The sequence below is a fragment of the Hydra viridissima genome, unplaced genomic scaffold (genome assembly GCF_058129835.1).
Source record: "Hydra viridissima isolate aposymbiotic clone 2 unplaced genomic scaffold, HvirCarnegie_v1 scaffold_10, whole genome shotgun sequence".
Lineage (NCBI taxonomy): Eukaryota > Metazoa > Cnidaria > Hydrozoa > Anthoathecata > Hydridae > Hydra > Hydra viridissima.
The window spans coordinates 14,360,730-14,387,282 of NW_028324309.1; the positions used below are offsets into that span (position 1 = coordinate 14,360,730).

Genomic DNA, 26,553 nt, shown 5'->3' on the forward strand with positions numbered 1-26,553 from the left:
CTGTGTATAAAAGTACTAAACAATTTTCTTGTGTCACTTAGTTATTTAGAAATATTGTATATTATACATGTAGTCTTAAAAAAATACCTTAATCCATAGCTTCTTATGTTTTACTGAGGTGCATACTGAGGATTTGTGTAAATAATGTCTTTATAATACTGAGTGATTTCACTTTTTATTACTATGCATTACAAAGTATTTTGAGTATAAAATTCTGCTAACTATATATATTCTTTTTTGTTTATTTGCTTTATATTATTTTTGCTGTTTGTGTAAATAATTTTTGTGAGAGAATAGTTTTTGATGGTAAAAAAAAACATTCCTTTTTTAAGCAATTAGATTTTGGGTTTTTGTTGTATAAAGTTTGTTTTTAGTTCATAGTTTTCTAATATTAAAAAAATAGAGTATTGTTGCCGTTCAGTAATTCTTATTCTAAGTTCTTTTATTTTTTAGAGATATTGCCAAAATCATTCACATTTTTTTAAATTTGTTTTTATAATAGGTATTAAGTTGCTTTTTTCTAATTAATTTTATATTAGAATGTCTGTAATAAAATGCATATAAAAATGTTTATCAAGTATTTGGTACGGAGAATCTTGTTACAGTATGTACTTTGCAGTATTCAACGCTAGCCTTTCTTTTTAAACTCTAGGTAAAAAATTCAAAAGTAACCTTGTTGGGGAATATATGAAACAACCCATGTCTTTCTTTGCATGTGGCAGCAATTTAGGATTGGTGGACTAAATCTGTTTTGATTTAAAAATTTATGGGCTAAATAGATTTTAATTAAGTCTCTGTGCTACCATCCTAAAAGGTTTCATCTGTCAACTAGTCTAACTCTTTTTAACTTATTTATACCCCATTTGATTTTTAAGACATTTGTCTATAATCATGATTCAAAAGTAAAAAAAAAAAATGTGTTCAAAAAAGTGAAAAAATATGTGTTTAATTGATTGATCTTATCTAATCTTATATATTTTTTGTTTATATAATTTTAAATTGAAGTATTTGTTCAAAGAGATCAAGCAAACTTTAACAATTATTATTTTTTCTTTAGATAACATTAAAAAAAAAAAAAATTATAGAAATGGGTGCAAAAGGCACAAAACTCACACCAGAAGAAATTAAAGAACTTCAAAAAGCAACATATTGTAATTTTTTATTTGTTTTTTATTTTTTGACAAATCTTTGAATCTTTTTCTATTAAGTTTCATTGTGGAGTCCTTTTAGGTGTTGTGAATTTTCTAAGACTTCAGTAATTGAATATTAGAATAAGAGAGTAGCTACATCATAATATGCTTTAACTTTCCAAATTTCAATTGTTATGTTCATGTCCGCCCTTATTTTTGTATTGAGAAGAATCTTTATCAGCTCTTATTTTAAGTGAAAGATTTAATTATATTAAACTTTGTTTCAAGATGTTTTCTCAGACATACTTCAGATTTTACAAATAAAAAGAATCTTTTAACTATTTGAAGCTAAAGACATAATAAATTTGCAAAGTATTATCTATTTAAATATTTATATGAGTAGTATTATACTTTATCTTTTTTTTTTTCTTTTTTTCTTTTTATTTTTATTTTTTTAGTTGATAAAAAAGAGCTGCAAAAATGGTATTTCTTTCTTATTTGTTTTGATCTTTTTTTTAGGGCCTAAAATATCTTTGTTTTTTTTTTTTTTTTAAATTAATGCTTCCCATAGAAAGTTAAGTTTACTCAAAAATTTGAAAAGTTGTTTGAACAACTTGCTTTTGTAATCTTTAGGTACAGAGATTTCATGAAAGATTGTCCATCTGGCAAACTCCAACAAGAGGTTGGAAACATTTTTTCCATTCAAAGTTGCTTACTTTTGAGTTCAAAACACAAACACCCTTGGTATACTAAGTACCACCTAGCGTATCAGGGGTGTTTGTATTTTAATAAATGTAAGCAACTTTGAGTTTAAAATACAAACACTTAAGAACCTAACAAAAAGTTAAAATCCACTTAAACTATGCACCAATCAGGTTGTTTGTAAAAGTAGTTAAATATGTAATTGTTCACAGGTATTTAAAATCACTTTCTATTTTGATAGAAAGTGATTTTAAATACCTGTGAACATTTAAATATTTAATATCTGTTTTTTAACTTTAAATATTTTATTGTAAAGTAAATATCTCAGCTTTAAGATTTTTTAATTTTTATTGAAATATATCCCCAACCCAAAATCACACTAAGAGCTTCATTTAATGGATCATGTTTTTGTTTTTATGCAAAAAAAAAAAAAGCTCTAAAAATAAAGCTTGTCAAAAGTTTTTTCCAACATAAAAAAAAAAAGAATGCAAAAAGAAGTTATAAAAAATAGTTTTAAAAGGATATGATATTCATTTTTTTCACAATTTTTTTAAAACTACCCCTTAATGAAGTTTAAAAGTTTAACATTTTCATGATTTTTATCAAATTACAATTGTGAAATTAATTTTTCAATATTCTTGTTAAATGAAATAAGGAATAATTGTGATCTGTGCACAGTTGCAATAAACATTAACTTTTGTTATTCATAATTCTATTTATCTATATGTAATTATGTACTAAATAATATCTAGCATGCTTTTAACTATCTTCATTAGGAATTTGAGAGGATATACCAGCAGTTTTTCCCGTTTGGTGATCCATCAAAGTTTGCAGCATTTGTTTTCAAAGTTTTTGATAAAAATGCTGTAAGTATTTAAATTTTTTTTTTCTAATTTTGATTATTGGAACGGTAAAATTTTTTCTCCCTCTATTTTGAATAATTTTAAAATATTTATGGGTGGTCTTGATGACATTAAAGGATTTGTTTAGTTGAATGCTCCGACAAGTATGGTGAATACTGGTGTCCCTTTTTTTTTGGAGACTTTTACAAGTTTAACATTGTTTTGATTGCTGTTACTTTTTGCATAATTTATTTTGTTTGCATAATTTATTTTGTTTGCATAATTTATACTATAAAATGTTTGTTTTGATATATGCAATCATTCTAGGTTAATCCAAACTTTTATTTTGAGAAATATAAATAATATAAAAGCAGTGTTTTTGTTTTAATTTCTAACTTAAAATAAAAAATAAAATAAAGTAAAAAAATAAAACTCTTTCAATTCTGTTAGAGTAGTCATGAAAAATACATTTTTTAAAAAATCTACATTATTCCCAATCTGCGTTTCATAACTTGGTACAAATTTGTCTTTTTCTATGTGCAACTAATAAAATTTTAAAATGTTAAAAATGATGCTAAATAAATGAACTAAAGAAAGATTTTTTAAATGAATTTTTTTAACTGATGAATATCAAATTCACCAAACAGTTTTTTTACAAAATTCTTTTTTAAAAACTTAAACTGTTTTTACTTTTTTTTCTAATTCACTTTTTTTTTCTTTTTTTCTTTTTTTTTTTTTTTTTTTTTAAGAAAAATTAGAAAGTTTCTTTGTTGTTACACAGTGTAAATCACAAGAAAATGAAATGTTTATTACACTTTCTTGTGATTTACACTGATTGATTCTACATGTGATTTATACTTTTTAAAAATAGTTGTTTTTTTTTTTAGGATGGCTGTATTAGTTTTCAGGAATTCATTACTGCTCTCTCAATAACCTCCAGAGGAACTTTAGATGAAAAATTAGAATGTATGTGCTCCTTGTTTTATAGCATTTGAAACTTTAGACTTAAAACTGTGTCTTAAGTGCCATTTACACCTGCAAGATAATCTAGGAAAATAAAGTTTTTGCACACCAAAAGCTGCAAAATCACCGGTGTTATTAATTATTTCTTAAGCAGCAATTACGTTATAGGGTATATTATAAAGAAGTAGTAATAAATAAGTAGTAAATAGTAAATGCTTAGAACTTTTCTTTCAGGGGCTTTTTCTTTATATGATTTGGATAAGAATGGATATATTACAAGAGATGAAATGTTACATATTGTTGAATCAATATACAGAATGGTGGTAAGTGCTTGTTAACTTTTTTTTTTTCCTACAATTTTTTGTGCGTAATCATAAAATTGGATATTTTTCTAATTTAGAATTTATGCTATTTATAACATTTGTTACATGCAAAAACAAATATTTTACTACTTTTAATGAGTAGTTGTTACGTATACTAGGGAAAGATGGTTGACTTGCCAGAGGATGAAGATACACCTGATAAACGTGTCGATAAGATTTTCAAAAAGATGGATAAGGTTCTTTTTTTTTTTTCTCTGATTGCTTTAAATTTTCTATAGTTTTTTAAATTTGTTTTGTAGATAAGTATAAGAACCAAAATAATTAGTATCCTCGTTAATAAAGACAATCTTCATTAAATGATCTCTCAACTTCATTTTCAAAATGACTCTTTAGAATTTTGATGGACAACTAACAATGGAAGAATTTAGAGAAGGCTCAAAATGTGATCCGTGGATTGTGCAAGCTTTAGCTATTGATATTCCCGAACAAGAAGCCGCAGAGGAAAAATGTAGTTAACAACGCAAATTTTAAATTTCTTTTGACAAATCTCTTCAGTTTTGTGGCAAAGAGTTTTTTTCTACATGGACGAAGATTTTTTTAAATTTCTTTTTAATGTACATTAGTTGCTAATGCGTAATTTTTTTTTTTTTTTTTTTTCGTTTTTTGTTCAGCGTTCTCTCTTTCAATATGCTTTTCTTAAAAAGAAAAACTTTAAAACATTTGCAAAATTGTTTTGAAAACAACTGAGAGCGTCTTCTAGCTATCATAATCTTGTATTTCATCTTTATTAGCAATTCGATATATTTCGGCTAGTTGTAAATATTTACTATTTTATATCGATGTATCATTCTGCTTAGCATTATTTTTTCGAATATTTTTTTGAAATTCTAGTCGTTTATTATGATTATTATTCCTTAATTGTCATCTCAGATTAGCTGTTGGATTTGTTTCATTAGATGATTTCCTGTCTTAGATTCTTGAGTATTTAGAAAGTTATTTTTAAAATTTTCAGCAAATTGGCTTCAACTCCCAAGTTTAAAAAATTATTTATTTTGTTGAAGTATGTTTATAAAAGCTGAAGTTTTATCGCTCTAAAATGCGTTTTTTGTACTTTGAATGATCTTGTTCCCCTGTACTTGTTGTTTTGTCCGTGTCAAAAGCCAGCTTGAACACACGAACCGATATTTGTGTTAATTCCTGACGCAGGCGAAGGCGGAGATACATTTTCATTGTTTCTTTTATATTGCATATATTTTTGTTTTGTTTAATTATTGTTATCATTATTATTTTTTTTTTTTTCGTTTGTTTGTTTGTGTTATGCTCTTTCAAATCTAATCTTTTATCTACAAAAAAAACTGCTATTGTTTTGATCCGTTTAGATTTAACAAAATTTATCAAAATAAAATACATAACATTAACTGAGTAATTGTTAAAACAGATCAGCTGCTTATAGAGCGAACTTTTAATTCTTGTTTTTAAATTAACACAAAGTTTAATAAGTGTGTTAAAGTCTTTTAGTAGTTGAAATTAATCTTGTTGTGTTTGTTGATCTTATTTAAAAACTGGTCAGCTCTTCCCTTAAACTCATAAGAAATTACTCAGTGATGATGGAATTGAGTGCGTGCGACTTCGTCAAAGTTTGAGATTTAGTTTTAAAAAAGAAAAATTCTCTACGTTATTTAGCTAAATTGGATTAAGGAGCGCAGTGGATCATGAAACCCTTTTGAAATCATTTTTGATAGTTCTTACCAGAATTAATTGGCAACTGGTTTTCAAAGGCGACTCATTCAAATTGTGATTATGTAAAAAAAAAAAAAAAAAAAACATTTCAAAGACTGTAAAAGAAATCTGGCCAGCTATTTGCATACATTAACACATAATACAAATTTTTTGCTTGTGTTAACTTAAAACATAAACAAAAAATTCGTTTTGTCGTAATTGCAATGCACTGACTTCATCAAAATAGTTCACATCCAAATGCTAAAAAATTTGGATTTATCGATTCTTTTATATTATTCAAACGGACGATAAATTCTACCATAAATTTTTATAAGAGAACGAAACTTTCTTTTTTTCTCGAACCAAAATACTTTTTAACAAAGCGTTATTTTGATAATCATAATGATTTGTGTTGAAAAACTCCCTTCGACACTCTTTCCAAGAGAAAAAATGAATAATAACAAACTTTTCTTAAATTCTTGTCTAAATTAGAAACTATTTCGTATTTACACTTCATTATAGAGGCCGTCTGAATGTCTTAATGATCGGTTGAGGATGGCGACGATAGAGGTTACAATATGTATAAACAATATGAGCGGGTTTTATAAAAGTGACCATCAAAAGTCTTTGGAGACTTGAGAGAAAATGTTTTTGAAATGAAATCTGAAATTGGACCGTTTTAGTGTCTTGGACAATTTCAGATTTCATTACAAAAAAAGTTTACATTTTTAGACAACTTCAGATTTGATTTTTAAAAAAATAGATTTCTTTTTATCAAAAAGAATAATACGGTTTGATTTCAGTTTGTTTTAAGCAGTAAAACTTGATATAAATTTATTTAAGGCCCCAAGTACACGCAGTATATAAATATTTATGCAAATATGTATGTAATATATATATATATATATATATATATATATATATATATATATATATATATATATATATATATAATTTACTTTCATGTTTATATACTAAGTTTGTTTGAGGCCCAAAGTACATACAGTAGAGGTTCATATGGTGTTGGTTCTAGTATAATTCTGTAAATGTCTTTATCGCTAATTTTTTTAAATTTGGTTTAATTATGCTCTTAGTATGGTTTTGCTCTTAGAAACATTTGTTGAGATTTTCTATTCAGTTCTAACGATTATTACAAAATGATGCGCTTATATAAAATGTAGGGACAGGCAGAAATCAGAGTAGAAAAGTGCAAAAAACACTTATGTAAAAAACTGCAAAAACAAGGAAGAAACAAAAAAATCACGGACAAAATACGGTATCATTATGTCATCTTCTTACTATTCAGATTTTGCAAAATCTGCGCAGTAACTCAGTTTTTGTTATTAACTAGTGTCTATCAATCGAACATTTTTTCGTGTAATCATGATGTAATCATTACGTATCTTACAAGCGAATAGAGTAATTAAGTTGATGCACTTTTTTAAATAACCGATTTTTTTTATCACATAAACTGGGTGAATAAAAATTTTAAACGTGAAAAACTGTCTAAAAGTCACAATAATTGGCATAAAAGCTTTCTTTTGTGACAGAATTCCAATTAGCAATTCACAATAAAAGGTCAATTTTTTGTGAGAGAATTCCAATAATTCACAATAAAAGGTCACTCTTTAGTGAGAGAATTCCAATAATTCAAAATAAAAGGTCACTCTTTTGTGAGAGAATTCCAATAATTCACAATAAAAGGTCATTCTTTAGTGAGAGAATTCCAATTAGCATCTATTATATAATTATTTTGGTAATGTTAAGAAAAACCTGAAAAATATAAAAAGTTTTCAACTTTAGGAACTGAATTTTACACAAGAGATAGAGAGCACCCAGCAGAGCGAAAAAACGAAGGCTGATTTCGGTAAGAGGTTTTTCAACCACCAAAACGGTGACACACTATCAAAGGTTTTTAATGATTTAAAAGGTTCAGTCGGTCTTCGTTAAAGAAGAATTCATTGAAAAATGAAAATCCTTCAACATAAAGAGCTAAAAAAAAAATTTGAAGAGAAACGTACCAGCGTGTTCAGATGGAAGTTTTTGGATCACAAAGAAGATTGAAGATTTTCAGGAACTTTAGAGCTAACAAGTGGCAGAGATTTAGGGAGCACATCGTATTTATCCAAAATTAAAAAATAAAATAACGATATATGAGGAAATTACCAAAAAAAGGAAAAAAAAGAAAAAGGAATTGAAAGTGTTAAAAACTACAGTCAGTAATTTTTCGATCACAGTCGGTTCTACACCAGGTATTTTCATGTGAATCAACTTGAATTTATAAAAATGATACGTAAATGCAAAGCGCCAATCAATGGCAAACCAACAGTCTGTGTCTTAAAGCAATATCGTTAAATTACTCTATAGAGAGACAACATCAGACGAGACTACACAAGACATAACTTGTCTCTTCTTTTTGTTATTTAGTTGCAAATGAAACTAAGCTTGTAAAATTAAGACTTAAAGAAAAAATGATAAGACTTAAAGCAAATAATTTAAACTTGTACTTTTTTGCATCTTATCCGTAATCGTGAATTATTCCAGAAACCTTAAAAATTTTGTTTGAAAAAAATTAATGTCAGAACAATTATTACAAAGGGTCTGTGTACCGCATTAAATAAATATTTGATAACTTTGATTATCTAAATATGGAGTACCATCAATGTACACGTTGAACGATGGCTTAAGTTTTTCACTTTAGACTGATTTAGACCAATGCTTGATTTTGACGTAGTTTCAATTTACCAGCATCCCAACGCACTCAGGTTCCAGCTTCGGGCGTTTACAGTTGCCGATATCGTCAGGTGCAGAAAATACTCTTTCTAAGGATACAAATGCGTTTTAGCAATAAGTTGATTGGTTTTCACCGAAAGCTACCGTTTTAATAGAAAATTTCTGTTTTTACGAAAATCCACCGTTTAAAACTAAATTATTTAAGTACCTTTAGTAGCCCACGATACGTGCCATGGATCCTTCAGAATGATCAGTTTGTAGCTATCAGCCTCAACTTTACACAGTTGAAGAGGTTTCACTCGGTAACCAGGATTAAACAAGACTCCTGCAGCCAAAGCTAGAAATTTTATACCAATTGCATCTAACTTTTGATGCAGATAATACCTCATCTCGCAAAAATAATGTCACAATGGATTCTTTGGTAGATATACAACTATAATTAAAGGCTTTTGAAACTTGTTTAGCTTCACACAAGCAAGGCGAACAGCTGGAGGAAGGTTTGTCTTATATTCAGCCGTGATAAGAAACAGTTGTTTCAAAATGCAAAAAAAACAAAAAAACATTGGTAGTTTTACAGTTAAAGCAGAAAAATTACTGTTTTCTGTACTTTAAGTGACAGTTAATTTTTTATTAGGGATGTAGCAAACGCAGTACGAACCATGGTTGCAAATTTAGCCAAAGTATGAGGTTTTTGTCTCGAATTTTAAAAGATTCCACAAATCTACAACTTCAGCGAGGTGAAGTTAACACATTGATTGATTCAGTTGAAGTTTTTTTTATCTTTCACTAATGCTAAATAAATTCATTTTTTGCAATTCAAATTCAGCTTTGTTCGGTAAAACTTTCCTCAGATTTCCAGGGTTTTGCTCTTAAAGAAGTAAATAACCTTTTTAATGAATATTTTACCAAAATCAACCATTTTCTAAAACTTTAAATTTAAAGTTTATGAATAATCTTACCATCACCGTTATACAGCTGGTCACAAGTGGCTCCGAACGCTGGTCACAAGTGGCTTCAAAACGGCCCGAAGCTTTATGATGAACTCTAACATCATGAAGCAACTATTCTACCAAGTTAGCCACAGGAGCAATAGCTCAAACTGGCCGCAGCGTTTGTCTGTAAAGCTACAAGAGTCCGGTGGCAAAGTTATGAGCTAAAGCTGAAATAGATGTCATTAATGAGGACAGTGAATCTAATTGTAAATTGAAAATGTAAAAATAATTGCTCCTGTGGCCAACTTGGTACAATAGTTGCTTCATGATGTTAGAGTTCATCATAAAGCTTCGGCCGGCTTTTAGAACCATTTGTGACCAGCGTTCGGAGCCATTTGTGACCAGCTGTATTACGGTGGCGGTAAGATTATTCATAAACTTTAAATTTCATGATTCTTAATAAAAATACATTGTTTTTAACGTGATAACTCTGTTGAGGAAGGTTTTGAAATAACTTATTCAACGCTCTTCAAGTGACAAGTATCTGTTTTTGCTATAAAGAGCACAAACATGAAGAATTATATCAATGGTTTAAAGTCTACTCTCATGAGATTGTATCTTAAGTTTTTAGTTGAACTTCTACGCTTTTAAGGTTATTAACCCTTTGTTAGTCCATGCTGTCCATAGGGATTTCATCACTTACACTTTCAAGAAAATCTAATGATGATGTTATTGTGAAAGACAATCCAACAGCTGTTGGAATTGTAACACTCGATAGAATTTATAATGGTATTTTGCATAACAATAACAAAAACAGCCAGTTGCAAAATAGATAATTGTTTTTCTTTGATGTGGTGGTATTTCATGTGGATCCCATGGACAAAAAACAGTTAAACGCATTTTTTTTTTTTTTAAATTGGAAAACAAATTTCACAATTAACTTTTAATATTCTCACATAAGATGTTTTTAATTTTGATTTTAGAAAATGAAAGTCAAAAATTCATATAAGAATAATTAAAAAAGAAAAAAAAAAAAAATAGAAAAAATTTTCCTTTAAATAAAAAAATCAACTTCATTCGCATTCACCAACCAAATCTTTTATCCAACTTTAATACCTCCCATTTTTTTGATGGATCCTAACGCCATTGGTTTGAAAAACTTGAAAACTTTAAAAAACTTTAAAAGTTTTTTTTCTTGTTGTTTTAAAATCTTCTTTTACATTATCGGTCGTTGTGTCATCAACCGAAAGAAATCGAGCAAGTTTTTCCCAATCGTAAGTCAACAAATCTGCCAGTGTCATAAAGACATCTTGTGGGAATTTTTCAACTAACAAACAGGATTTTTTTGTGAAAATTGAATCTCCTTCTCAAGTTAGAAAAGTAAAGAACCTTTAAGATCATCGAGCTCATTCTTCGTGACAACTTGGTCTTTTAATCTCTACCTACAATTAGCAAGATCGTTACCCATAACGATAAATTTAACTAATCATAGCAAAATATTTATGCAGTCAGTAAATGTGATAGCGAAAGAATTTTTTAGAACAAAAAGAAAAAAGCTTGCAGAACTTTTGAAGTTAAATTTTGCGAACAAAGTTTCCCTGAAATAAAAGGTAGGGTAGGGGGGCGGTACTAGTTGAGCAATTTTTACTATATCAAACATATTTCTTTAACGGTGCATTAGATTTACATAGATTTTTCACTATTAGAAAGGTAATTTTATTTGCTAAAAATTTCTTTAAAAAAAAATGTTTTTTTAGATTTGTTTGAGAAAATATTGCCGAATGTTTACAAAGCTGCTCAACCTCAAAGCTCTACCAAGGCTAGTTGCTTCTGGTTTCCTATTAGATAGTATTGGATTTCTTTTTTAAAAAATAATCATCCATTCCTTATTAACCATCTTGTTTTTAGTCCAAGATAACGTACATCTTTAGGAGTATATCCATAAAATATTGATGCCATTTGCAATAAATACTTTTTTTAAGGAGTTTTCTTGCTCATGGGAAAAAATCAACGTAGGTTTTGAATAAACCATGGATGAGCAACCACCAGAGTTTAGTTTTGAAATGTATCTTGCGAAAATCATTCTCTTGATGTTAAATTCTTTAGCAGCTGCACTTTTTTTCTCCTTCAAAACTTTTAGATAACATTGCATCGCCATTTTGTTGTCTGGTTTTTAACGGATAATAACGAATTGTAACCAACTTCTTTATTCAGTCTTTTGAAAGAAATCTACTTTTCTGAAGTTTATCAAAATAAAACTCTTGATGCTTTGAAAACAGCAAAGTTTTTGGTGTTGTTATATTCATACATAAATTTGTTATTTAACAATTAATAGAAAAAACGGGTTTAACGGGTTCAACGGGTTTAATGGAATAGCAAATCTGTACAATGTCTAAAAAAGGGTTGAAACAAAATAACTTGATGTATGCGAGTTATCGCAATTATTGTTTCTGGAATCTGAATTATGAAGCTTAAGTATGCTTTGTATATTTAAATACAAAAATTTTTTTAAATTCGACGCACCGTATGAAAAAAATTTGCTTACTGTTGATTCTGTTTCAAACAGTAGAACCAATCGTTTTATTAGCCATCAACCAGTCCAGCCAGAGCATGTAAACTATATATTTAAGACCAAACTTGTTAAATAAATTTTTTTGTTCGGCTTTAAGTTTTCATTTTGCATTAATCTTTATCAAAAGAATTTTTTACGAAATTTGTGGTCGTATACGGTATTTCAAATGACTGCTATAGAAAATTAGACTTGATTCGCTTTTATTCGTCGAAATGCCGAGAATCGAGATGCAGATTTTTATTTATTTTACAGATTTTGTCAAAAAAAAATGACATATTTTGCTCTGGAAAAAAACAACTGTACTTACTTTCTTTGTTTACATTGAAATTTTGTTGAAAAGATTACGATAAATTGATACATCAGGCTGGAAACTTCTGCAGGGAGATGATTTCAGCACTCCTTCAAAATAAAACAAAAATGTGAAGCAATTTAGTTGGAAATTGAAGTGTTTTTGAAATCACATTGAACTAGTCTTGTAGCAAGATGAACAAAATTGTGAATGATTTTTTTTCTTTTAATTTTTTTTGCACTTATTTTTTTGCACTTATTTTGATTTTTTTTGCATTAATTTACAATTATTGTTTGTTTTTTTTTTTGACATTTTATAGTTTTGAAAAAGTTTTCTTATCCATTGGCTTTAAAAGTACTATTTAGATGATGCATGGATCTGAAGGACTGAATAGAACTTGAGCAAAGTTATTAACAAAATGTTAGTAGATTTTAGATATAGGTATTCTCACTAAGAATGTACTAGGGAGATAATTTCCGCTCTAAAACAGATGTGAGCTCACTGGGCGCCCGTCTGAATATTCTTTTCATGGTCAAGCTGTGGCGATAGTACTAACTTGTGAGTTTTATACAGATTATCTGTAGGTATTTGTGTGTGTGTGTGTACGCGCGTGCGTGTCTATTTGTGTCTGTGTATGTGTGTCTATGTGTATCATCAAAACATGGAAAATATTGTAATTGGTCAACTGATTCACTAAAGCCTAAGATAAAAGCAGCTTTAGTTGATGGTTGTTCAAAATAATTAGTTCCTCAGTAATAAAAAATTTCAAAATAAACTCTTCACGATCATTCAAAAGCGTTGACAGCTGTGGTGGGAGGTTACATTCTTAACACCCAACAACTCTCTTAATTGTTCACAAGGAAGAGCAAGTAGAAGTTTTATTATCATATTATTCATTTCTTACCATCTAATCTTTAACATTAAGGTAAAAGAACAGAAAGCTACATAAAAAGTGCACAAGACGGATAAATGGTTGTCCGTGAAAATAACCTATGTTTCCAGATGCGTCTGCGGCTGACTCTGGTGCAAAAAAAAAGGCAGATAAGCAACCTACATGTCAATACACACGTGGTGATCCTTGTGATCTAAGTTGATGAGCAATAATCTAGTGCCGTTTTTAATGTAATTTGTTTTAATTTATGAATTTCATTTCGTTTCGTTGAAAGTTTTTGAGTAAATTTGTCAATAAATCTGAAATAATATTAAAAGAATGAATTTTGATACAATCACGTATTTTTTACTCTCTTTATAGGTTTTTATAGGTTATTCTCTATGTTAGTGGGGATTTTAATATATGGACTGAAAATCGCTGAAATTGAAGTCTCTCATGCTGGGCTCCTCTGATTTAAGTGATGAAAAAGCTTTTTTTCGTGTTTTTTTTGAAATTTTAGCTTAGTAAATTTTTTTTTTTTTTTTTTTTTTTTTTATACAAATAGATGAAACTTTTTAAAAGATATAAAATTTTTTTAGCCTTACACAAAAAAAAAAAAAAAAAAGGAAAATGATTTCAAAAGAATTCAAGTGGGGTGGCGACTGGAAAGCTCACCTCCATCATCCTTGTGATATCCTAAGATAACTGCTATCGTGTAAAAATATATTTCTTAACTTTTTCGGTTTTTTATGTGAGTCAATAAAAAAAAGTAGTTCTTTACGGAATCTTTTTGATATAAACGAGGCTCAAACCCTTAAACTTCAAATCTTGAGCCAAAAAAATGTTTTCAAAAATCTTCTCGGTAAAATGTGCACTTATGTCGTTGTTTTTCATGAGAGGCAATATGTATAGGTTAAGTACCGATATATCAACTCGATAGACAGATCTATCGGTTCTTATCAGAAATGATTTTTTTGATTACAACTTTTTTGTTAAAGATTTAGTTATTATTATTCATTAAAATGATGGTTTGGAATACATACCATTAACTTAATCATTTAAATGTCTTACATTAACTTAATCATTAACTTAATCATTTACATGTAGTAAATGATTGAATCTTGTTTTGCTTCTTGAAGACTGTTTTATGGAATGGTCAATTATTTTCCCGATTTAGAAATTTGTTTCCCAAACCATGAGGTCTTCATGCTTCGTAAAATCTCTCATAAGAACCTAATTGCGATTTTATAAAACCTTAAGCCTCTGCACGATGCTATTTTTGGATTTTTGTGTCCTGTTTTAGAAGTTGTGGTCTTTGCGGAATGATGCTGACGAAACATTTAGACGTGTTTAAAAGGATATTTTGGGGAATAATGCTGACGATTAAATTGTGGGTTAGTGTAGCTCACTTTCTTTCCGAATAATAATAAAGGCAGAATATTTGTTAATGATTTTTATGAAATCGTCTCCACTTCCCAGTAAGATAACTTGGTATTTTATGTTGAAACATTTTGGGTGTTTAAAAGGATATTTAAATTAGAGATAAAACAATCGAAGTCGACGTGTTTCGAAGTCAAAGACGAAGCTTCGACGTCGCTAAAAGTTGTGTGTGAACATGTTTCATAATCGTTTAAAGTTGTAAAAAGTTTAATCTGGCGGTTTTCAAAATCGTATTAATTCGAGTAAAATATATTTTTGCGGTTTTCAAAATCGTAAAGAGTCGTATTAACTCGAAACTGACGCGTTTCAAAATTGTTTCTAACGGCTTTTAAATTCGCTTCCAGAAATATTACTGTTTTTGGAATCGTTTGTGTAAACTATACGAATGCGTATAAAAAGTAAACAAACGAATGTCGTGTGACTTCGTTCAGATTTTAAGTTTAATGACTTCAAAATAAATGACTTAAAGTTCATGTTCTATAAGTAAAAATTTTAAAGTTTTAACTGGCATTTATTCGATGTTTTACAACGTTAAAATTGTGTTAAATAATATACACAAAGTTATAAGGTTTTCAAGCTCGTTAAATATAATATAAAGAAATTTATATCATTTTCATAATCTTAAATTTTGATTTACAACTTTTTACGGCTTTCAACACCATTTTAACTAAGCTTTAACAACTTATAAAAGGTTTTCAAAGAAGATTAAAAGTTAAAATTACAACTTTTTACGGCATTCATAATCGTCTAATTAATTTTTTTTCTGAGTTAAAAGAATTTCAATATCGTTTAATTTAAGGAAGCGTCACCGTACTGATGGCTTTCTAAGTTAAAAGAAAAATATACGAATATGAAAACCATAACTCGATTGTTTTATCTCTAATTTAAACTTAGGCTTGTTAAAAGGTTAAGGATGCTTTTTTTTTTTTTTTTTTTTCATTTAAAAAAGAGTTCTTTGCAACCCTGTAATATTTCCAGGATCAATGAACTGAAAGGGCGACCGGAGAGATCATAGTATATTAAAATAGTTTTATGTAACCAAAAAGCAGATATCAGTCGAGTCATTTTTTTAAAAACAGATTAACTTTATTTTTATTGAGTTTCAGTTTATCTTTTAGTAAAAACTCGTTGTAATTTCGGCCTTTTTTTTTTTTTTTTTTTTTTTTTTTTTTGCGGTAATATCATATTTAGTATAATTATGTAAGTTATATTAAGAGTTTTAAAATTTTTTTTCTGATTTTATCAAGTTTTTCGATAGGTCCAGTTTGAATTATGTCATCTAACAACCCAGAGAATAAATAACAACTGAGTATACATGCAACAGCTGGGGTGACTTGGGACGAAAACGTTGATTTAGCTTTAGTAGGTTTAACAGTTTTGGCATTTAACAATTACCTAAGTTAAACTATTAAATGAAATAAGAACACCAATTGCAGGGCTGTCATACTTGCTAACGTTTTCATCTCAAATTACCCCCGGCTGTCCTAAGTAAACCCAGCTAACAGTAATAAAAAAAAAACAAAATATACTTTTAAATCTTTTCTAAAACATTAATTGAAACTATTTTAATTTAGCACTATATTCATTGAGTTGAAATGAAATGAACTGATTTAAGATTGAGCTTACACATGTTAGGAATAGATTGCATACTCACTGCACGGGTTGATAGATTCACTGCACGGGTTGATAGATTCTCGGATAACTTTTTTAAAACTAGTACGTTGGTGGGTTCAAAGAGGGAGGGTTTTCACACTCGTGTTTTCTGTAAACCAAGCAGACCTCTAATTACGGTCTGTGGTACCAACGGCAAACTTTGGTGCCCCAACAGTAAAAATAGGATGAAAATGGCTTCTGCACTTTACTTTACGGATGAAAACAAAGGGTAATGACTACTCTCACTATATAATAAAAGTTTTCTGAAGAACCGCTTGCGGATATATTCTTGGAGGCACCAATTGTCCTTCTTTTTTCAATCTCCCACCTTAAAAATACAGGCTGTTTGCCTGTTTGACCTGCTCCCTGTTACGACATGGGCACCATGACACTGTAGTTTAATCCATTCCCTAGTTACTTACGTAACACCTTGTTATTTATTTGTTTGTTTTTTTATTGCTTTGATATCTTGGTCCTCGCTGTTTTTTGTTTTGCTTTTTATTTCAAATTTTAATTTTTTAAACTCTTTTCGACTCTTCTTATTAGAGCAATCAAAAAACTAGTTTTCAAAAGTAAAAGTTGTTTAATTTTATTTATGATAAATTTTGCGTTCTGGAGTCGAGGTTATAAACCAAATACGTAAGTATTTCTGCGCACTTTCTCTTACTTCACGAAAAAAAAATCAAAACGGTGCTAAATTTGTGGTGTGGTTAACGATAAGGTACCCAATCCTGTAATCTAGTTCTTGGGTAAATTTACTTTTAAGAACTTTGCGTAGGAATATTACTAAAAGTGAATATCAAAGACTATCTTCTGGAACTCATAAGTCTGTTGAACAACTTCAATTAGATAAACCTTACAATACTGATAAAAGGGCAATACTTTAACTGACCTGCTTTTAACATTTTGTTAATTTTCTTATACTCTCATAAGATTTACAAATTTCAAGCTTCTATAATGAAAGATGATTTATTATGCAACTGCTGCATAATAAATCATCTTTCTTAACTCCGTTTTTACCATTGAGTACCTTTTCATAAACCGCGCGACCTTTGTTAAACCCTTTTGTCGTTGTTTGAAAACCTTGGCGTGCGTAATTAAGAATTTGTGATTTTCCCTTACACTCACAAGGAAATTTCGTGGTTTTGTTTTAAATCGCAAAGATATTTTCGTGGTATTATAAACTTTACGTTCTCAGGAAAATCTTATTGGTACGAAGGTGTAAATTTTATAAATTTGACCCCACTACGTTCTCGTTGCTTTAAGGACTAATTGGTGCAGATTGTTCAAATTGGCTGGTATGGAAACATAGCTAGCATAAAATTTATTATTTTGTTTGTTTTTAATAACAAGAATGTTAACTTAAAAAGATTTTAATTGATATTTTATTATTATAAAAAAAATTATTAGTTAGAATTTAGAAAGTTTTTCTATTTTTTATTTGCTAACCGCGATCTAGTTTGTTAGCCTCGTATGCCCAAAAATATCCCCCATAGATTTCAATGTCACACTTCGTGTCTTCTACATGACTCAAACAGAATATTTTAAAATGATATCCAGAACTGAAAATTCAGAAAAAGAAGAGGTAACAAATACTCTTTAAGGCAGCCGAACTTATATTGTATATATTGGGTTGGGGAATATATTCGTAGCGTTTTTATATTTTATTTTATTTTACAACGATTTGTTTCTGTTTGACAAAGTGTAAATATTCATTCGATAGAGCTCTTTCTGCTCTACAAAACTGTCCTAATCGTCTTTTGGAATAATTTAATTTTTTGTTACTTTTAAGGCTTAAAAATATAATAGTTACCTCTCGTCAGAGACGGTTGTCCTGGAAAGCGCTTTTTTTAAAAATGTTTCTTTCAAGCGTGACCTTCATTGGGTTCTAACAAATCTCTGCTTTTAAATTTAGCGTCGTTTTCTACTAGAACATATGTTCTATATATAGCAACATTAAAGATCTATATAGATCTCTAATGTTGTTATAGTATTGAATATTGAATAGTTGAAAATGCTATAGAGTAGATTTATCCGCGGTACTTCCAATATAATCACGTAGTATTTTTAATTATCTTAGGTTTTGTTCTACGAGCCTTAAAAGTTTTACATAAAATCAATTATGCGCGGAATTCATGTAGCAGAATTTGGTGGGCCACAGGTGTTAAAACTCTTGCATAATTTACCTATACCTGTGCCTTCAAGTAAACAGGTAAAACCTTTTAATTGATCTCTTTTTTTTTATACATATAATTTTATAGTTTATGAATTAAACTTTTTGACTAAAAGATGAAAACATTTTATGACATATACCTTTTCATTTTCATGCATGATCTGGATTTAAAATAAAATATTCTTCCTCTTACAGATACTGGTAAATGTAAAAGCAGCTGGAGTGAATCCCGTTGATACATATATCAGAGAGGGTAATCATATAGCTAGTCCTAAACTACCATACATACCTGGAAAAGATGGTGCAGGAGTTGTACATCAGATAGGTGATGATGTAACCAAAGTCAAAGTTAGTAACTCAAATTATAACTCAAATTATATATATATATATATATATATATATATATATATATATATATATATATATATATATATATATATATATATATATATATATATATATATATATATATATATAGTATGGTGGTCCAAAAAAGGTCAGAACACTCTCACCAAATTTAGGTTAGGCCTATCTAAGGTTTTATTCATATAAAATTTCAGCTCTTTTTTAAATTGAAAGTTGTGTTAAATGATACATTATGTATTTAGTCCAATTAACCGTAAGGATTGGTACAACTTATGTTGGTGAATCATTTAATTTTTAAATATCCATCTTGCAAATTATGTTTTTCTGTTTTAAAAATGCAGTTATTATCATAATAGCTATATATTATGTGCTTACATATGTATATTTAAGTAATATAATTTTATAGCTTATGCATTTAACTTGAAAAATTGGTAAAGAGCTCCTATACTTAGCTGCCTTCATCATGTGATGGAATTATTTTGGCTAAAATATTCACCTTGTGCTGTGAGCTATCATATTCTCCATAAATTTCAACCTTCAAAAGATTTAAAACTGCTTGGAGAGGTGTAAAAGATGACAAATTTTGAAGCCTTTTATTGACAATTCTTGCATCTCTCAAGGGCTACACTGAAAAAACTCACAGAGATCAAAGATACTATCAAGAACTCATCAAGGTACCAATGGCTTTCCTTGGCAGTCCACCATCAACAGTTTACTGGAGAGCTTCTGGACCAATTCATCATGCATGCTGGATGGCCAAACTGCCATCAAAGTGTACCTCTTTCATGATCAGCATGATTGGTTCTCACAAAGGAAGATAGTCAGATTGATCAGTTCGTGTAGTTTTGTACTTCTTCTTTATAGTGAGGTTTGGGCAAAAGCTCCACTTATCATTGAGGCTCCAGTACAGGCCTAATGGTGTGGATCAAACTGGAAAGATATGAATCAGTTGATTGTGAAATAATCATTGCTGTCAAGAGGTTCCTAGGAATTTATTTGTGAAAAACTGACAGGGGGTGTAAAGTTATTAGAAGACTTTAATTGACTCTTCACAAACAATTGAGGAAGCAGTTCCTTCAAGTGGTTGAAATAAATCATAATGTTATCCCCCACTACAAAGAAGTCTGCTATTGATGGAGTTGTTGCTGTTTCTAATGCAGAGAATATTACAAAAAACAAGTAACAAGCTACACATTGAATATCACTGGTCACTGATGATGATGTTTTGCTGAGATGTGATAATGTTTTTGATGAGATGTTACAAACAGTGAACTCTTAGTATAGTCTCACTAGTCTGTTTAAAGAGTTTTCAGTTGAAAAAGTTGCTTAAAAAGTTGTTAAAAAATCACCATGTTTTGTTCATGTCACACAAAATAACATCTGTGTTGTATCATTGAGAATTCAATTGATTTGAGTTTGATTTATAGGCACAAAGCGAAAAAACAGTTCTTAAAGCATCAACTTCTGGTTAGAAAAATCATTTGAAATTTTGCCTAAATTATACTATTGATAGGTCTAGTAATCCAAGAGGTTGCCCAGGTTTCTAGCTTCAACTTAATTTTTTTCCATATGGATGTGTACCACCCAAATATATATATATATATATATATATATATATATATATATATATATATATATATATATATATATATATATATATATATATATTAGGGTAGGTCGATTTTACCCCAGCCCATTGCATAATGTTGCAGTAGTTGGAGGTAGTTGAAATGAGATACCTAAAAAAATTTCAGCGATTTTCGATAAAAAATGGTTTGTGGATTTAATTTTAAAGATTATTGGGATTGTACAAAAAACGCTATAAAAAGCGCGATAAGCGGAAATTAAAATTTTCAATTGTGAGAATATTTTAAAAAGTTTTCTAAACACCTTTTTTACAATTTATGATTCTAAATTTATAAAAAGTTGTTTATCTAATTTAGTAACTTTTTGAATTTATTCAAAAATATCATAATATGATTGGGAATAATATCCTTTTAACATATATGCTTGACACATCTTTCTGCTAAGCAATTTTGTCAAGATGCAACTGTGTCGATTATCAAACCCGTAAACGTAATGGGATGCTTCCGATACTAGCCTAACAGTTCGCTTTACACTCAGGGAGTGAGATTGGAAGTCTGGAATATCTGGCATAACAGAATTGTCTATGAAGTATTGAATTTCTTGAATTGTAAAAAGTTGCATCGTAGGAGGTTCCGTAATGTCTGGAGCAGTGAGGTCTATCAACTCATACCAGTGATTGGCATTAAAATTTATTACAGGAGTCTTTTTCAATTCATTTTGAAAACTGGTCAAGTTCATTCTGTAAATATAAAATTGTGATCAATACTGCGTTATCAATGTGTTTAAAAGAATAATAAGATAATTTTTTTTAGTTACTAAGTCAATTTAACAATTAAAAAAGATATCTAAGAGTCAGTATTGATTGAAAACCATGATTTCCGATCTTGTTGTCATCATCTTTGATCATGGCATAGAGAATGTTTTCTGTTCTTAGGCAGAATGTGTTATTTTTAATGTTCTGCTTCACAATATGTATCACATCATTAAATGGGAGAATATTTAGTTGAATGATAGCAGAAAAAAGAAAACAAGGAGAGTTGTGCAGCTTGGATGATGTCTTTATTTCAAACCATGCTGGAGCATAAACTTGAACAATAAAGTAGACTAGTTTTTTTAAAGACTGGTTTGGTTGATTGTCTCTTGTATATAAACAGAGAATGCGAATAGCTAGAGTTAACCACCTTGCATCGTTAAGTGGACTAATTTTATAAGCAGCCCATTTATCAGCAACTTTACCAGACCCTACTCCTTTGCAATACTCAAATAAAAGTCTTTGATCACTACTAAGGTCTTTCAGTACTTCTTTTGGAATATACCCATCAGCTATAGGATTTATAATAGGTTCAAACAAAACTTAATGTGAATCCTGAATATTTTCAGCTCATCTTTTGCCAAGGAGGCCACTAAAGTATCCTGGTCCAGATGTTACACCATCTACTTTTTTAAATAGAGCCCTTAAAGGAAGTTCATTTTGATGTAGCGCGCACCCAATGAGGTGCAGTTTTCGTTTTAATAACTCTTCAAGTTTTACCACTAAACCACTTATTGAGCCAGTATTGATAGCAGTATTATCAAGAAGAACTGCCTGAATACTTTCAACACTGTTAAATTCTTGTAAAACACTGAATGTCTTTTTTGCAAGTCCAAAACCAGTTGCGCCAATAATAGGAATTGTTCTATGAGTCAAATAGGTTCCAGTAGATTTTCCATCTTCATAAGTAAATGTGAGGTGATGTTCAGGTTCAATAGATTTTTTGAGGAACTCCCCTTCAAGTGAGTTTATTATGCAAGAGGTTCGAGTGGTCTTATCAAGTTTGCTATCCACACCAAGGCCAAATTAACTGATTTTTTTTTCTAGATCTTTACCTTCACTAAGTATCTTTACTTGTGCTTTAGCCCTATCTAATTTGCACTTGTCAATCAAGATGTGATTGATATCAATATCTTTTTTCAAAATATGTTTAATGTCATTTAGTAAAGCATTTGCAAGAGCTGCACCTAAGTTAAGCGAACACTCATTTCTAACTAATTCCATAGCAAACCTGGGAAGTTTAATTAAGTTGTAGTCTCCAAGAAATTTCTTAATTGGTTGCCATTCAGCTTCTTCCTGAAAGAAATTGCAGCATACAAAAATTGCGTGTACTTAAAATATATCAATAAAGTTACAATAAGTTTACCTCAGTTTCAGTTGAACAGCTAGATGACATTGTTTGTTGTATGAGAGATTCTGCTTTATCAACTGCCCTTTGAGATATTTGTTGTCACTCATTATCAATCCTCTTGTTTCTTTTGAAAGCTACTTTATCAACTAAAGAAAGTTGATAAGCTCCTTTTGGACCAGTTTTCTGCCTCTGATCTTGAAGACAAACTCTATCTTCAAGAGTTACTTTTGCGTTTTGAGGGCAAATACATATAATATGTTCTTCTGAGCAATTCGCTTTATTGCATGATACTTTTCTATCACTGCAAAGTAGCGTATCCAATTAGTAAGAACAAGCAGAAATATTGAAAAGCTTATCGAAATTTGCATCAAGATTTTGTTTGGTACTTGCTCTACCATGCTTGCGATTAATGTTTTTCACTAGAATGAGAAGATCCTTTACCTTCCTAGCAATAGATTTGTCAGTTATTAGAGATAGATTAGGATTCACTGCAGCCCAAATTGACTTTAAATTATTGTTAATTTGATCAGTAACTTCTTTTTTCAGCAGTTGGCTTTACATGAATAAGATAGTAGTAGTATTGAATAACCTGTCTGTAAGTACTTGGCTTTGTAATTAATAATTCACATGGACCACCACCATACTTCTTTCCACTTATTTTTTGTGTTATAGGTGTAACCAGACTTGGTCAGGAAAGACGAGCGATTGCACTCTAATCTTGACCAAGCATAAAATATTTATTTGTGACAACTTGGCCACGGCTCTTAAAAAGTTTTGAGAACATTTCAAAAAGTAAATGAAGCCGTGGGCAAGTTGTCCTAACTAAATATTGTATGCGTGGTCAAGATTAGAGTGTGATCGCACGTCTTTCCCATAGAAGCCTGGGTGTAACTATAACTTTCAGCATTTTTTTATCGTTGTTAATATTTGTAATTCTTGTTGAAGTTTTTGTTTACTATTTATATTTTTCTGTTTATTCATTTAACAATCGCCAGATGCGCTAAATTTATATGGCTGCTGTAACTTAACAAACATTTTTATTGGTTGCATTATATATTCAAAATGAGATATTTTGAAACAAGATACTTGTTTGGAATTTAAAAATTCAAAGATTGAAATTCCAAATATTTTAGAAACTTACAAATTTAGGGCATAATTGAAAACTTTAAATACAAATCCGCAAGCCATTTTTAATACAATATTCCTGAAATTTGGTGGAGTTGTTGTTATACCCTAGTTACAGTAACTGCAACATTACTCATTTTGATATCCAAAAAAATGGTAAAATTGACCTACCCTAATATATATATATATATATATATATATATATATATATATATATATATATATATATATATATATATATATATATATATATATATATATATATATATATATATATATATATATTTGGGTGGTTCACGATTTGGTGAGAGTGTTCTGACCTCTCTGGCTTCAACTTAATTTTTTGGACCATCATACTATATATATATATATATATATACACACACACACACACACACACACACACACACACACACACACTGCTGCTCACGGAAGTTAGGACAATAGAGATTTTTTCAAAAAAGCAATATTAATTTGTAATTACGTTATAGAATTTATAATTTATGTTTAAAAAAATTATGTTTTATAAAAATTATATTTTTTATACATTTTCAATGTAAAATATATTATTAGTCAGTTTTATGTAATAAAAATTTACAAAAACCATATATATATATATATATATATGTATATATATATATATGTATATGTATATATATATCTGTGTGTGCGTAAGTTTTTATTTAAAATTTAGGAAGGTGACTCTGTTTGGTTTTCTGGCAGCCTAACTGGATCTTATGCTGAGTACTGCCTTTGTAATGAAGATGATGTGTGTCAGTTATCAGAAAAAATGTCATTTGAGGAAGGTGCAATGCTAGGTGTACCCTATCTTACTGCTGCTAGGGCTTTATTTCAAAAGTATTCTTTGATTTTCTTATATTGCTATTATAGGCTATCAGAGAATTATAAATTGCTTATTATAATATAACCTTATGCAGCTTTTTTTAAAACATTTTTTTAAAAAGGTTTAAATGTAATGTTACACAACAAGTTTTGAGTTTTTTAGTTGTGCAATTTTATAAGGGTTTTCTCAGAACTATAGTTTTTACTGCACTGTCTTTTTTTTCCTGTAAACTCAGAAATTTGTATCAGAAAAAACAAGTTTGTCGAGGTGCATTAATTTAGTAGTAACAGTAATAATAATAATATGAATAGTAATAATAATAATAATAATAATAATAATAATAATAATAATAATAATAATAATAATAATAATAATAATAATAATAATAATAATAATAATAATAATAATAATAATAATAATAATAATAATAATAATGATAATAATAATAATAATAATAATAATAATAATAATAATAATAATAATAATAATAATAATAATAATAATAATAATAATAATAATAATAATAATAATAATAATAATAATAATAATAATAATAATAAATAATAATAATAATGATGATGATGATGATGATAATGATAATGATAATGATAATGATAATGATAAGGATAATAATAATGATAATAATAATAATAATGATAAGGATAATAATAATAATAATAATAATAATAATTATTATTATTATTATTATTATTATTATTATTATTATTATTATTATTATTATTATTATTATTATTACTATTATTATTATTATTATTATTATTATTATTATTATTATTATTATTATTATTATTATTATTATTATTATTATTATTATTATAACAGATCATTGATACTTGTTAATAATTTGATCATTGATATTTGATAATAAAAGATAGTTGATGATTAACAGCAATAGATCATTAGCAATAGATAATGATAGATTTTTAATGATAGCATACTTTTTTTAATCATTTTTGCTTCATTTTTGCATGAAAAAATTATGAATTTTGTGTATGCTTTTTGTATAAGAGCCAGTATAAAGCATGGTATGAAAGTGATGGTTCATGGTGCTACTGGTGGAGTAAGTTTGTTGTGTGCATGTCTATATATGCTAAGCCAGGTGATTTCTTTCACTGACTAAAACCTTAAGTATAATTTTTAAAGGTTGGAAATGCGGCTGTGCAAATATGTCAATCGTTGGGAGTTAAAGTTGTTGCTACAGCTGGTTCTACAAATGGTATTAATCTTTTAAAATCTCAAGGTGTTGAAAGTATCTACAACCACCATAAGGAAGGTTATGTAAAAGATGTTGTGGAAAACGAAGGGCGCATTGATGTAATTTTAGAAATGTTGGCAAATGTAAACTTGAGTAACGATATAAGCATTATTGGTGTTGGTGGATCTATTGTTGTGAGTTTCTTTATTTTGCTGTAGTTTCTTAATTGTGGTTCTTTTCAGAAAATTTTTTTTAACTTTTCTGATCTCTATATCTTTTACTGATACCTTTTTAGGTTGTTGGCAGTCGTGGACCTATTGTTATTAATCCCCGTGTAATTATGACTTCAGAGTGTATCATCACTGGTGTTATGCTACTTAAAAGTACAGATACTGAAAAGCGAGATAATATTAATTTTGTTAAAAAAGGCATTGAAGATGGTTGGTTGAAACCAGTGCTATGGAAAACATACGATTTAGAGAATGCTAAAGATGCACATAAAGAGATAATTGAAAATAGTGGGACCCAGGGCCAAATTGTCTTAAAAGTAAGCTAATCAAGTGATTCAAAAAAATGTTTTTTTTCCAAATTGTCTTCCCTCTTCGAATTTACAGATCTTGAACACTGTAACAATCTCGTTCTTTTGTCATCTTCGGAATGTTCTAACAAATATGACGAATTAGTCTTTTTATAAAATTCTTTCAAATCTGTGTCTCGCTGTACAGTAATGACAATTCGTTGTGACTGCTCGAGTGACTGAAACTTATCGCAGTTTTTAAAAAATGGACATCTCCAAAGTGCGTTTGTGGATTTTGACTTAATCTGTTAATGATTGACGAAATATGAAATTCTTTTTGTTTTGTATTTCTTTTTATTTAAATGAAAAATTTTATGATGAAAAATGCTATTGG

General features: G+C 28.8%; 4 protein-coding genes and 1 pseudogene across 4 annotated transcripts in view; 4 read left to right on the plus strand and 1 right to left on the minus strand.

Annotated features, from left to right (window-relative positions):
- The window catches only part of LOC145181174 (procollagen galactosyltransferase 1-like), a 381,403-nt gene that overhangs the window by 307,871 nt on the left and 46,979 nt on the right, over positions 1-26,553 (plus strand). The window lies entirely within an intron of this gene.
- Positions 1-26,553, plus strand: part of LOC145181173 (glycogen [starch] synthase, muscle-like) — a 361,885-nt gene that overhangs the window by 307,871 nt on the left and 27,461 nt on the right. The window lies entirely within an intron of this gene.
- On the plus strand, positions 1,022-4,850 carry LOC145181640 (neuronal calcium sensor 1-like). The gene is made up of 8 exons (XM_090101266.1): positions 1,022-1,151; positions 1,589-1,613; positions 1,764-1,812; positions 2,609-2,698; positions 3,562-3,640; positions 3,872-3,960; positions 4,119-4,196; positions 4,354-4,850. Exons 1-8 carry the CDS (start codon positions 1,088-1,090, stop codon positions 4,474-4,476), a joined length of 597 nt encoding a protein of 198 aa, XP_089957392.1. The 5' UTR covers positions 1,022-1,087; the 3' UTR covers positions 4,477-4,850.
- Positions 17,684-26,544, plus strand: LOC145181180 (zeta-crystallin-like). Its single transcript, XM_090101259.1, has 7 exons — positions 17,684-17,754; positions 18,250-18,381; positions 18,538-18,690; positions 24,277-24,440; positions 25,456-25,507; positions 25,591-25,836; positions 25,938-26,544. Exons 2-7 carry the CDS (start codon positions 18,292-18,294, stop codon positions 26,196-26,198), a joined length of 966 nt encoding a protein of 321 aa, XP_089957385.1. The 5' UTR covers positions 17,684-17,754; positions 18,250-18,291; the 3' UTR covers positions 26,199-26,544.
- LOC149883254 (uncharacterized) lies at positions 20,449-22,839 on the minus strand (annotated as a pseudogene).